The sequence below is a fragment of the Falco biarmicus genome, chromosome 13, assembly GCF_023638135.1.
Source record: "Falco biarmicus isolate bFalBia1 chromosome 13, bFalBia1.pri, whole genome shotgun sequence".
Classification (NCBI taxonomy): domain Eukaryota; kingdom Metazoa; phylum Chordata; class Aves; order Falconiformes; family Falconidae; genus Falco; species Falco biarmicus.
Window position 1 is genome coordinate 15045297 of NC_079300.1, and position 13336 is coordinate 15058632.

A 13336-nucleotide genomic window follows, 5' to 3' on the forward strand; every position below is an offset into this window, starting at 1 on the left:
CTAAATAGAATCTCGCTCCCTGGAAGGCATTGTTGCTTTGCTGTGGTCTGTCTTTGTAAGCACTTACATAAGTGTTTACATAAACCACAAGGTTTACCTTCCTGGGAGTCAGACATACTATGCCAAGGAGCTTCAGATGTGCATGGCACGTATTGCTCAAAGACACAGTGTCTCAAACAGTTGCAAAGGGGGGATATAAAATCTATGAGTATCTAGTGGATAGACACTGCAGAGTAAGAAGCGTCACCCAAGATGATGGAAAGGTGGAGCTGTGTGTAAAAGCACTGAGACAGACCCAAGCAAATTCAACCTGAGGCTGGATATCAGAGACAATGCCACAGCAGAATACTTTCATCAGACAAAAGAATAACTTCCCATACCCCAGCTATGTGCAACTCTTAAGTGAGAGTGTTGTTGCTGTTGGAAATAGAAACACCATACTGCCTGTACAAGTGTATACCACCACTTGTGGGTGGCGGGAGCTCTGTGCCAGACCAGGAGCTATTTTAGAATTCTTGGTAATATCCAGACAGCTTCTGCAGCTGGCAATAGCACTAAGGTCTTCAGAGAAACAAATGTTTCATACTGTAGGAAACACATAGGCTCAGACTTAGGAGAACTGTAGACTGGATTCTGTCATCTCAATTGACAATCTACATCATGTACATAGGCAACACTACATTAAGTGATGTGTAATTTTCATGTGTGTGCTGCAGCACCAGGATATGGATAAGTTATTCCATGCCTGATTTTTCTGGTTGTTTTTTTTTTTTTTTTTTTAACAGGCCAGTGCAAAGATTTTGCTTCCCTCTCTTGTCCCCATATGACAGCCGCTCTTATGCAAGTGAAGTTGATCAGGTGAGTGTGATTGTGACTTCCAGGAACTAGTTCTGCTAAGCTGGGGTTTTAAAATCCATGAAGCCTGGTGACCAAATTTGTCTTTCCAGTTTGCCAGAAAGACTCTGAGCTGGACCTCTTGAACATACTCCACATTCTTTCCTAGCATAGAGCTTCCATTGACGTAGCACAGTACATGCTGCTAAGGATGGAAATAAACAATCAGACTACTGGGTTTTTTCTATTTTTGGAACTCACACAGCAGATGAAATCTTCCACCTTAGAGTGGAGGGAATTTGCATGACAAAATCTTAATAAAGCACTCTTGTGTGGAGTATGGTTGTGTAAAGAGATGTAAATAAACCATAAGTCCTCATCTCTTGATCTGGAGAGTAGTCCTCTTTAACAGCCCTCTGCTTGAAGGTGCTAGCTGGCCAGGAAAGGTGCCAGGCAAAGGGAAGATGGATGTTTTGCCCTCTTGTCTGTCTTGTGGCACAGTACTCAGCACTGTGACAGTACTAGAGCATGTATATCTAGCTCTGTAACCCTAGGACAGCGTCTCAGAGTAATTTAGATATGGCCCTTGCATTCCTGCTGGGCTTCCAGTGTGACCCTGATCAGTCCCTGTGTATGCTGGAGAAAAACCAAATTTCTAGTTTGTCAGATAAGTTGGAATGAATTGTAAGTAATTACCTAATCCCACCCACAGCAGCACCCTGCTGCATCTGTACTTGTTGCTGCCGGACTGTTTGATACACCAGGCAGTTTTTAAACATGTCACTTAACTGCTGCCTGCGTTTGGGTTAGAAGAAGGGGTCTGAAGAAGGAAGTAGGTATACTTCTATTTAAGTTGTAAGTTGGAAAAATAAGACAACCAAAAAACAAAGACTGATGACCAACTGGTCTTAATTTCAAATATTAAGCCCACTTAATTCTGCTTAGCTTTTAAAACTCGTTACTGGAGGGTTTATGTGCTAGAGAGAAAGATGAGCAAGCAGTCAGTGAGGTTGTCCCATATCCTTTCTTCAATCAGACGATCTTCATCATGTTCTCCTGCCTGCTTTGAACGTGTAGGAGTGTTGCAACACAAACAAACCAGTAGGCTGCAATAAGGCTTTACCGTTGGTCAGATGCTACTGTCTGTGCTGGACCACCTCCCTCCAGAGACCAGACCCTCTTCCCCCCCCCCCGTCCTCAGGGCTATTTAACTACTTAGCAGAACGAGCTACAGCTGCATATCATCCATGTCAATCAACCCACTGCCTCTGAGGCGAGGCCACAGCTGCATGTTATCAATGCTAATCAACCCACTGCCTTCATTCCTTTACGTAGGAACAGTTCCTACTGAAAGGAAAAAATGTCTTGGGAACTGTCTGATGTATTTTCAGATTTTAGGATTTATGTGAACTGCTGGATAATGGTGGTTTGATTGGTCACTTTTCCTTGGGAGCTTGTTGCCTGAGGTGCTGAACTTCTCTTTGTGCTGGGAGGACAGTGCTCCTGCCTCACTGGAGTGAAGTCTGTATGAAACCTTCATTTCTTGTCTTCAGGAGGCACTGGGTGGCGGTAGCTGGCAACGAGTGTACAGAACGTCCCTGGAACGGGCTGCTCCCGGCCAAGGACATGGTTTTGTTCTGTGCACTGCAAATCACTGATTTCAAATACTCTATTTCAGTGCATTTTGTTCTGTTTTGTTTTGCAGATTGGCAGCAGAGCTGTGCTTATAACAGGTTGTGACTCAGGGTTTGGATTTGCCTTGGCCAAGCACCTGCATGCCAAAGGCTTCGTTGTTTATGCTGGCTGCCTGCAAAAGGTAGGGAAAACAAAAACTCTATTCTTCACCTGTGGCACGTGTGCAGACATGTAGCAAATCCAGTCTTCCTTCTTTACTTTGCACACCTTTCTGCCGAGGAGTGGGAAGGCGGTTGGTAGCCCAAAGGGAAAGACACGGGTTCTTGAATTTTATAGAACATAACCTGGTCTAGACCAGAACCGGCACTAAATGGTATCTAGGCAGGTTCTTATCTGCATCATAATGTTGAGGTTTGTTCCATATCTGATGGACTGGAACCCAAATCTAATTTTATGTGCTTATTCATAAGCAAGTTTTGGGATCAGGTTGAGTCTGGACCTCTGGCCCTGCTCTTAGACTGTACATATTTATGCAAGGTTTATTTTGATTAATTGTGACATACAGCAAGCTACCAGTGATATTTATAGCATGTGGTAGGAGTGTATTTTTCTATATTTATGAGTATAGCCATGCCTCAGTGTGTATTGAGGGTCTTCTGAAACTGCTGTGAAGGTGGTAAGAGCTCCCCTAGTGCGAATACGAGCAGAATCAGGCCACAAATAGCTTAGTGATGCAGTCTTGGTGCACTCTCCAGGGGCGTTCTGTACAGCAATCAGAGATGCCTGGCCACGGAGAATAGGAGAGGGCTTTAGCTTCTCTCTCTTTATGAAGCATTGCGTTTTCTTAACTGCGTGGCCATTTCCCAACAGAAACAACAGAAACTTCTTGGGATATCCTGGGATGGGTCAGTTATTTTGATCCTTATCTTTTAGCTCACTCATCAAGATGCATAAATGCATCTTGAATAGATATATTATTTAAAGAGAATTTGCCAGGTGTTTTTTAATGTTATCAATACTCGTTCTGCTATCAATTTTTCCATTATGATGAAGTTTTGCTTAAATTACTAGTTTCTTTCTGCTGCTTTTTTTTTCAAGAGAGAAGTTTGTGTTTCGCTAACTCTGTCCGTTGTGGTTTCACCTTTGGATCAAGGGTTTTTTTGTTAACCTGGGCTCCCTCTACAGGCTTCACAGCAGAACAAGACACAAACTGCTGCTTTTCAGAAGGTGTCAAGAGAGGGTAGATGAGTACTTTTTTGGCAGATGTTTCTACTCAGCTTTTGTAACTGAAGATCAACATTAGAGAATATAAGAATGCTGCAGACTTAAAAACCACTGTTTAGAATAATAGCCTGTCTCTGTGTTGACAGGAACAAAAAATTTCAGAGCTGCAAAGTTACTTCTGGGTTTCACTTCCTCTCTCTGAGCTGCCAGAAAGACCTGATTTTCAGTAAACATGTCTTTAACTGTCACTGAAACCTCCCTTCCATTTTGGTGTCTTCAGTACTCATTCTACTGAATGCATCTTAGTGCAAAATCTTGGCCTCTGACAATTTTAGCATAAACTGACATGCAGCAACATGCCAAGACTTTTAGGCTTTCATCAATATTTATTTTCTTGCCAAAAAATCAGCAGAAAGCTTTGCTATATAACTGTGTAATTAAATACTGGTTCTTTAGCTGAACTCACATCCCATGTTCCCAAATCTGTGTGACACTGGCAAGACTGGTAACAGCTGTTGTCATCACAAAACCACCATAAAATGCCAAAGCTCCTTAGTTAACAGGTTGGCTGATGTGTCTTCAGGCCATATACTTTATGTAGAACTGCTTTGTAGAACTAAAACAAGTCCAGAAGACTGAGCTGGTTTTTCATTGTGCCACAGGTTTCACTAGCAAAACCATAATCGGAATTCTGCTCAGAGTGTACTTATTGCTGTACTGATTTTAGGGGCAGAAAAAGCCTGGTGTGTTTTTAGATGCTAGGTAGAAGTGGAGGCAGAAATAAGAAGTATCATCTTTAGCTTGGGTATGTTTGACCTAGCCCTGACAGAGACGAAATGACTATGAAACTTGGGTGTTATTTTCATGCGACTGTTTTTCACAGCACACCTGCACATCGGAAGGATACTCCAGCTTGGGGAGCCATTGTGACCTCAGGATATACACTGTTCTTAGGAACATTACATCCTTAATGCAGATTAAAAGTGTGTGCAGTGCTGACTCCTCATCAGGAAAAGTTTCCTAGAGTGGCCAGATCCTGAGCGCCTGATTGTATTTTTACTGAAGGAAACCTGAGAGGTGCTTAGAGTCACAGCTGAGGAGAGCCCAAGGATGGTTCTGTGCTAACAGTGTGCTGTTTCACAGTTTCATCCTAACATTTTCACTGGCAAATATATTCATGTGAGAGTTGTGTTGATGCTTCATTGCCAAAAGACAGCAGTAGACTGGATCCGGTGAACGATCACGCTGCAGCTGTCTTATTTTTATCTCTCTGGTTAATAGCTGGAGGAGCCAGCTGACACAAGATGAAGAAGGTATTTTTCCATCAGTATCCGTTACCAGCAGACATATGTGATGCTTGTCACGGCTGTCAGGAGTGTCGTGGAACCCCTGTTTGCTTTGCTTTGTGTGCTTAGGCCTGTTGTGGTTGGCAGGGGGATGAGAAGGCAGAGGTTATCTGAGCAAGCCAGCATGCAGGTCAGTTACCGTAGGCCTCAATTGTATGAATTGTATTTTGATTTTTTTGTAGTAGAGAACAAAACAAATCTGTCTAACTGGTGAAAATTATTTTGGATATTTAAATAGCCAAAAATACGTAATTAAGTGAAATGCATTTTCTTTCAGTTTTTGGACTCAAATTTGGCTGACTGCTTGGCATCAATGCAAAGCTAATACTGTACAGATTGCTTAACAAGAGCGCTCAGAGCCACAGGGTGTTACGTAGCACTTCAGGGGCACACTGATAAAGATATAAGCTGAAGCACATGAGCCCCAGAGGACAACCATGGAAAGCGGAAAATGAGGCAGTGGTGTGCTTTTTCAATATGCAGTAGTTGGGTCCTCTTATCCTCTTGCCGTGGGGATTGTGGACCCTGGGGTGTAGCTTGAGAAGGTCCTTCCATTGCTGTGTATGGGCCTGGGGGTTGTGGGACAGGCAGCGTCCTGTGCCAGGAGAGCATGACACAATCCTAAGGTGCCTGACTTAAGTACACCCATCTGCCTTTTCTGAAGAGCCAAGGGAATGACCCTGCAGGTCCGGGTGAATGCCTCGAGTCCAACACTTGGCCAGGATCCCAGCCCCAAGGGTCCCTGTCCAAGCTCTCAGCTAGCTGCACGTGGCTGGGAGGCCAGGAGGGATGTTGACTTGCTGAGCCAACCGTGTAAGGGAGGAAGAAGTGGATGCTGTGATGGTCCCAGTAGAGCTTATGGGGCCTCTGAGGCTGGTGTGTTGCTGCGGCCCAGAGATTTTTTTTTTAGCACCTTGCAGACCTGGGGTCAGGGAAGGAAGCTCCTTGGCTTTATTGTTCTTCCTCTTCCCATTAGCTATACCTGCTGTTTTCAAGGGACTTGCATGCTTGCATTTGCTGATTCCCTGTTGGCATTCAGTGCTTTGCCATGCACACTGCCTGTGGCACCACAGCGCTTTTGAGTGAGCGGGAAACTTAGCACACAACTTTTATTTTCAATCGCCATAAAACCAAACACCACTAAGCTATGCATGGGACTTTTAACTGCTCCATTTTGTATGCAGCATGCTTCCGTGTGAAGAGAGTGCAGTAGATGCCTTCTCTTTAGGACAGGCACTAACTGGTATTAGCAGTCTGTGGTGGAATAAGGAAGGGTGGAAAAGAAGACAGAGCAGGCATCAGGTACTTAAGTTAGTGAGCTGTCTGTAAGTGCAGTGGATAAGCCCAGGAATGAGAAGAGCCAGGAGGAGGGTTTTTTGGAAGACAAGTGGCACAAAGATGGGGACGTATGGGTACCCTCATGCGGTCTCTAAAGCATGGTGTCTGAAGGGAATTCTTGCTCAGGGGGGCAAATGAGCAGCCTCGGTTCAGACTGCAGAGATGAACATCATCTTGTTGACAACTGACTGCTGGCAGTCTCTGACGGGGAGCACCTGTGGCTTGAGGTGTTTAGGACAATCTAATGTCATTCAACAGTCAGGAAACAGCCCTGCTGTGAAGAACTGGCCTGTTCCAGGTCAGAGGAAAAAAAGTGTGTGTGTTCAAAAAAGCCTCATCTGCCAGGAGTGAAGAGCACTCCAGTTTTTGCCAGCTGATGCTGACACAGTAAGTGGAGCTACCTGGAGGGTTGAGTGTTGGGGAGAGAAGAGCTGAGCAGCCGTCAGATGATCCCGTGGGACACGGTCCGTGTCTAGCCTGTTAACGGGGGGTAAAAGACTTCCAGTGAGGGATGATGTTGAGGGGACAGAGGAAGTTTCTTACAGTAGAGAATGTTCCCCAAAGGTGATTTTTCAGAGCTAGACCTCACCGTCCTCTACAAAAGTACCCTGGAGTGGCGAGCACAGTCCAGTAGCTTACAACCATGGCAGCACTTCAGGGGTGATCCCAAACTCACGGTAATGTCCCATGTCTGTGTCACGGAAGCACCATAGCCAGGCTCCCTGGCTGTGATGGGACTAGCTCTGGGCATGGCAGCCTTGTTCACAGCATCTGGCCCATGTGAAAGGTATCTCAGGGGTTTGCTGCAGTTAACCGGATGGGATGTGAGTGGGTGTGTATATACTGGGGGAATCTTGTTCTGAGGTGGAAAAAAAGGAGAAGAGATAGAAAATGGGAGAGAGAAGAATCTCATGGGGCGAGGCAGAGAAGAGAGCAAGATGCTGGAAAAGAAGCTGGGCAGAATTGATAGCAGGCAAGGTGGACAGGCACTTGATGATGGGACTCTGTAGGAGTCCCTTGGAGGCAGAAGGTAGGTTTCCATGCAGTGGGAGCTGTGTGTATTGATCAGCTGAAGGGAGAGAGCAGTAGGCAGGTAGTCCCTCCTCTAGTACCGTCACTCCCAGAGCTGGCAGTGTGACTGAGAAACACGTGCAACATACATGTGCAGCCACTCACCGGCTGTTCTATACCGTACCTCCACCAAGCTATTTGCTGTGCCACATACGCAAGCCAAAGTGAGGATGGCAGCACATTCCCACCACTGTGGCAGTGGGGCATAGCTTCATCTCAGGAGCTTGTACTGGGCAGGGGTTGCCTTGCTGGGGCAGATCCAGCTTTGGCTGCTTTCTTGGTGGCTGAAGCAGTTTGTACCAGCTGAGTCGGCGGCAGGTCTCGTAGTCAGATGGAGATGCTCAAGGAATGGTGTTCTGCAGGAGCAGCCCTGTCTGTTCCTCTTCCTCTTAGAACTGCAGGACTGTCCTGATTATTCTGTGACTGCCCTGTGCACTCTGTTTTGCTTGATTTGATGGTTGCTATGCATTTGATATTCTAAACAAGTTCTTTGGCTGGATTCAAACCAGTGCTTTCCTTCCCTCCAGGACACGGGAGGTGGTGGTTCCAAGGATCTGGACAACATGAACAGTGATCGAATGAGAACTGTCCAGCTTAATGTCTGTGACAGCAAAGAAGTGGACCGAGCAGTGGAGCACGTGAATAACAGCCTGGAGGACCCAGAGAAAGGTAGGTGCATGCAGAAGTTTCTAAGGACTTCGGTGGCAGAAGCTCCCTCAGCTGGGCTCTGAGAGCCTTTTCAGGGCATATTTCAAAAGCTGAGCATGTGATTGAAGGCCACAAAGCTTTGAGAAGCAGCAGTGCAGAGCAAATGGCCTGTTAAATGTTGTGCAGTATCAGAAGGCAGCTTCCCACTTAAGATGGCATCTACAAAGAAAACTGCTTTTTTCTCTGCTAGCTGCTATAGGGACATGAGCAGAAATCAGGGTGGTTCAAGGCCCTGGGATTAGCACTTTATTCCTGTGACCTGAAGTTGGTAGTGACTCTCTTTATGTTGTAAAACCTGCCCTGAGGATCGGGGATTAGCAATGGCAATGTCTCCCCCAAGCTTTCAAAAGGCAAAGGAATGGAGAGGTTTTCCAGAGGATTTCCCGCGAAGCCAGCCGTGTCGTTAATGCCATTGCAGATATTACCATACAACTTTCAGAGTTCAGGGGGTTGCTGTAACTGACTTTCTTGGCCTGCCTACCTCATGCTGCTGAGGTGATGACAGCAGATTCTGCTCCAGTACTGTGAAAATCCCAGTTGCTCGTGCACTCTTGAAACTTTTCCACCCTTTGGTGAGCTACATTTTTCCCCTTCAGAACATCCACACTTCAGCACATGAAGGTTATTTAAAAGCAGAACAATCAGTAATGTTTTATTTTGGATTTTGCGTAAACCTATTTCTTTTACTTTTCTTTATATATAATTTTTATGTAAGGATCTTCTAAATAAATTGAGTTTTCTAGCCCTGTATTCTCAAGCATAGGCCAGGATGAAGTTGCCTTTTCTGGGCTGCTTCTGAGAATGCAGATCTGGACAAGTCAGTCAACAGATAAGAGTGAATTTTTCTAAACAGCAGAGCGAAGCCATCCCAGATGTTTTTTAGTCTGTTTCCTGTGCAATTAGAATATTATATAAAGTGAATTAATTTAATTCCAAATTCCTTTTTTATCTTTTTCATTTCCAAATGAGTTGGTAGCTTTGCTTGTTGCCATCTTGGTGGCAGCAGAATAAAAGGGAGAGGCCGTGGCATGAATGCCCAGCCATGTCTACCCGTGCCCACATCCCGATTGTCAGCATTGCAGACATTCTAGTTCTTGTGGCGACACAAGGGACTGTACTTTGAAAGAATTACTCTTTTGTTTCTTACAGTGCCTCTCCTATTCTTATTATTTGCATTTAGGGATTATATGTCGCTTCTTTTAAAATATTACAACGGACAAAAAGAAAATGGGAAGGAGAACAGCTTAGACAAGGCTGAAGTTCTCTGCTGGCTCAGAACATCCTGGGAAGCCTTATTCATGGTATTTTGTGGTTGCAGTGTTGGGCAGTACAGGCAGACCCTGACGGCGGTTATATTTGCTCAGGAGACTGAAGTTCACTCTGGACTCTCTTCTGTCTGGCTTCCATCATTACAAGTTGTAATGAAAAGGTTGTGTGGTTCAGTAATGTATTAGCAAGGTCTTTTCCAAGCTGCTCTCATTAGTCTCACAGAGGGAAAGCTTTCTGCTTGATTTTGTTTTCTAGGGCTCTGGGGGCTGGTTAACAATGCTGGGATCTCCACATTTGGGGAAGTAGAGTTCACCAGCATGGACACCTACATGGAGGTAGCTGAAGTGAACCTGTGGGGGACCGTGCGAACCACCAAGGCTTTTCTCCCGCTCATCCGGAGGTCAAAGGGTGAGTGATCTCCTCTTGACTGGCACTCCCTGGAGCAGGTCCCTGTGTCTTGTTCTGTTAGAGGCCAAAAGGTCTGTTGTGCTTCTCTCCTCACCATTGGCCACCTTCATACCTTTGCAGACGGGATGTGACCCACAGCATACACACAAATGACAGATTTCCTAACTGCTGTGGGTTACACAGCAAGGCAGCAGTCCTGAAAACCGGTTATTATTTCTCTTTCCCATCTGTACTGCCTTCTCCTGCAGCATCCCACTGAAGATCTAATCTGTCATGCCTTCTTTTACCTGTTCAGAAGCTGCAGCTCACCACAAATTCCAGTGCCAGGAGCAATCTTTCCCTCTATACAAAAACCAGCTGTGGCAGTGCTGGCAGGGTGGGCAGCAGCATGCACTATGACCTATTTCTTCCAGGGAAGTTGTCAGCCGTGTGTTGTGTTACTTCGGGAGTTTGTAACTTACAGGAGGTGGGGTTTGTACAGCAAAGGAATGCAGACCTCGAGCTTGCACAGGTCTTGGCATAAAGGAGCAAAAGCTTTCCTGTACTGGGGCCAACTACCTGACTAAATGAGAGTGGTTTTTACTGTTGAGGCATCCACAGAGATAACAATGTTGTTCTGTGCTGTGTGTGGCCCAGAGAGCATTTCTTCCACCATGTAAGGGTAGCCACTTCTGTGGCCAGAGTTGCTCTTTCTAATGCAACTTGGCAGTGAGCACTGATAGAAAGTGCAGAGAGCTGCAACCTGTGATTAGGCCGCAGCATCCCCACTCTCTTACCAGCATTCTCCCCAGCCAATATGTATGGCTTCTGGAGAGCAGAAAGACCCCAGCTCTGTCCCTGGAGCTATAATCCAGCTGTCACACAGAAAAGCGTGCAGTGCACTTAGACTGCTCTGCCCCTTAGTGGTACAGGAGCAATCTGTTCCCTTTCAAGAGGCAGACACTAAAAGCCACCATTGGGCTCCTGGATTTTCTGCCTTTGACTTGCAAATAAAGAAGCTCAGCCTTGGTGCTAGAGGCTTTCTTTGCTGCTGCTTCTTCTTGTCTGGGCTCAGCCCTGATTGCTGCCGAGCAATCCTGTTTCCCACCATGCAGGCTCTGTCCAGCCTCTTCCATGTTTCCCGCAGCACTGAGCTTTGTGTGTCACCACGTGCCTGTTCCTTCAGGTATTATGAGCCGGGGAGCACAAGCAATGGGCTTGTTCTCCCACCTGAAGGCCGTTGCATAGGACAGCGGTGCTCAGGTGAGCCGCGGGCAGATCTGCCAGGCAGCCCTTCCAGATGTGCAGTGGGCGGGCGGCTGCATGTTCAGGAATCTGTTGGGTGGTGCGTGTCAGGTATCTGCTCTGGATGAGGTGCCACCGCTGAGCTGTGCTTTGCCTGGCCTGTGCCTAGGTCGTGTGGTGAACATCAGCAGCATGATGGGTCGGATGGGCAGTCCTGCCCGGTCACCGTACTGCATCACCAAGTTTGGCGTGGAAGCCTTCTCTGACTGCCTGCGGTATGAAATGCAGCCCCAGGGCGTGATGGTCAGCATCGTGGAGCCTGGCAACTTCATAGCTGCCACCAACTTGTACAGCCCCGAGCGAATCAAAGCCATAGCTGACAAAATGTGGGATGAGCTCCCTGAGATAGTGCGCAAAGACTATGGCAGGAAGTACTTTGATGAGCAGGTCAGCAAGATGGAGACGTACTGCAACAGCGGCTCGACAGATACCTCGCCGGTCATCGAAAGTGTCACCCATGCGCTCACCTCCACGACCCCCTACACCCGCTACCACCCCATGGATTACTACTGGTGGCTGCGCATGCAGATCATGACGCACATGCCCGCTGCCATTTCAGATCGGCTCTATGTTTATTGAGGCCTCACACTCCCAGGCTACCCAGGTGGGAAATTTGTTTTAAAGAGAGCATCGTACACACTTCCCATTAGTCCTTTTTAAATTTTTCTAACCTCAATTCATAGTACTGTATTTTAGCTCTAAAGGGTTCATTTAAACATCTGACATAACCTAAAGGGCAGTAATCTGCAGGGGGTGCTTCATGGGCAGGAATACGTTATGTTTGTGCAGGAACGTTGATTCTTTGCTATTTATTTCATGTAATCCTTTTTTGGTTTTTTCACCTCAAATACCAGTTATAATAATTATTTAAACTACAATTGCTCTGAAATGTTTTCAGAATAATTTCTGCTGATGGCTGAGCACAGTCTTCACAATTCCTGCCTAGGATGCAGCCTTCACACCATAAGAGTCCCTCCATGCTGTAGCAGCAAACTGCTGCCTCCTCGTGACAGAGCGTCCAACAGGCTTTTCTAGGCCTGGTTACAGTAGCCCAAGCCAGAGCAGAAACTATTTTGATTTGGGGATCAGAACTCAAAATGCTCGAGATGCTGAAACTGAGCAACTGACCCTGTCCCTTTGTCTCTTTGAACTATGCTGATGAAACCTTAGAGAAAAGGAACCAGTCTGCTTTTTTTGCATGCTTTCTTGCAAAGGAGTTCAATGATCCAGGGACTCAATCCTGCAGACCTTTCCCACAGGAATTTCTTATTCATATGAGCATTCCCATGAGTGTGAGCAGCTTTACGCACAGGACTGCAGGCGTCAGGATTGGCCTGTAGTAACATTTCTCTTCCACAGTAATTGCACATCAACTCCAGACTTAGTTTGGAGAAGAGTTTCACTCCAGCTCCTATAATTTGTGAGGATCACTGCTGAGTAGAGGGAAGCAAAGAGGGTTATAGTCACATCAGTGAATGTTATTTTTACCAGGGACCTCCGTTACACTGAAGTATTTGTACGGCATCTTGCACAGAGGGGCCTTAACCCTGACCAGGGTCTCTAGGCAGAATTGTGGTGCAGGTGATGATAACAATAGTAACTTTCATTGAAGGATTCACTGAGCTGAAATGCATCTAACGACACAAATCTAACAATGTCCATAACAATAAAGTTAACTTCAAGAGCAGTTTAATTTCCGTGATGGTTGTTTACATGTCTGAGAAACATTTGTTTTGTACTGTAAGAAAAGAAAAGGAAAAAAAAAAAAAAAGAGCCTTTCGTGGGGAATGCAGAAGGAGTTACTTTTTTTAAGCTTGAAAGGCAAAAATAAAAAGTAATTAAAATAACCATTGTTAGTGAAGTTAAAAAGAAGGGATCTCATGTGCTCTAGTAACATACCGTGACGTGATCAAACTCCTTTGGCTTAATAAATGTATACGTGAATGGTAACAAAATTCAGAGGCTCCCTTTCTTTATTTTTTACATATTTAGCGTGAAAAGCTCCTATTCTTTAGTGGTGAGTTTTTTAATTTGGTGAGGTTCATGCCTATTTTATACACAATGCATTCAGACTCTGATTTGCAGTCTTGGGTCTTACATGCCCATGTTGGATAGTGGAGGACTTTATAGGAGTACCTCTCGTGACAAATATGCCTAACCACTGGGTTCTGCGTATTCACAGCTCTTAAACCTGCATCCGTACTGGACTCCCGCAGATT

The 13336-nt window shown here is 45.7% G+C and overlaps 1 protein-coding gene across 1 annotated transcript in view; it reads left to right on the forward strand.

The window, feature by feature from the left end:
- Window positions 1-13072, forward strand: part of BDH1 (3-hydroxybutyrate dehydrogenase 1) — a 17357-nt gene extending 4285 nt beyond the window's left edge. The window contains exons 3-7 of the mRNA XM_056358384.1: window positions 786-858; window positions 2540-2650; window positions 7976-8117; window positions 9681-9833; window positions 11227-13072. Of these exons, the coding sequence (XP_056214359.1) occupies window positions 786-858; window positions 2540-2650; window positions 7976-8117; window positions 9681-9833; window positions 11227-11696 (949 nt within the window). The 3' untranslated portion in view covers window positions 11697-13072. The remainder of the gene's footprint in view (window positions 1-785; window positions 859-2539; window positions 2651-7975; window positions 8118-9680; window positions 9834-11226) is intronic.
- The last annotated feature ends 264 nt before the right edge of the window (window positions 13073-13336 follow it).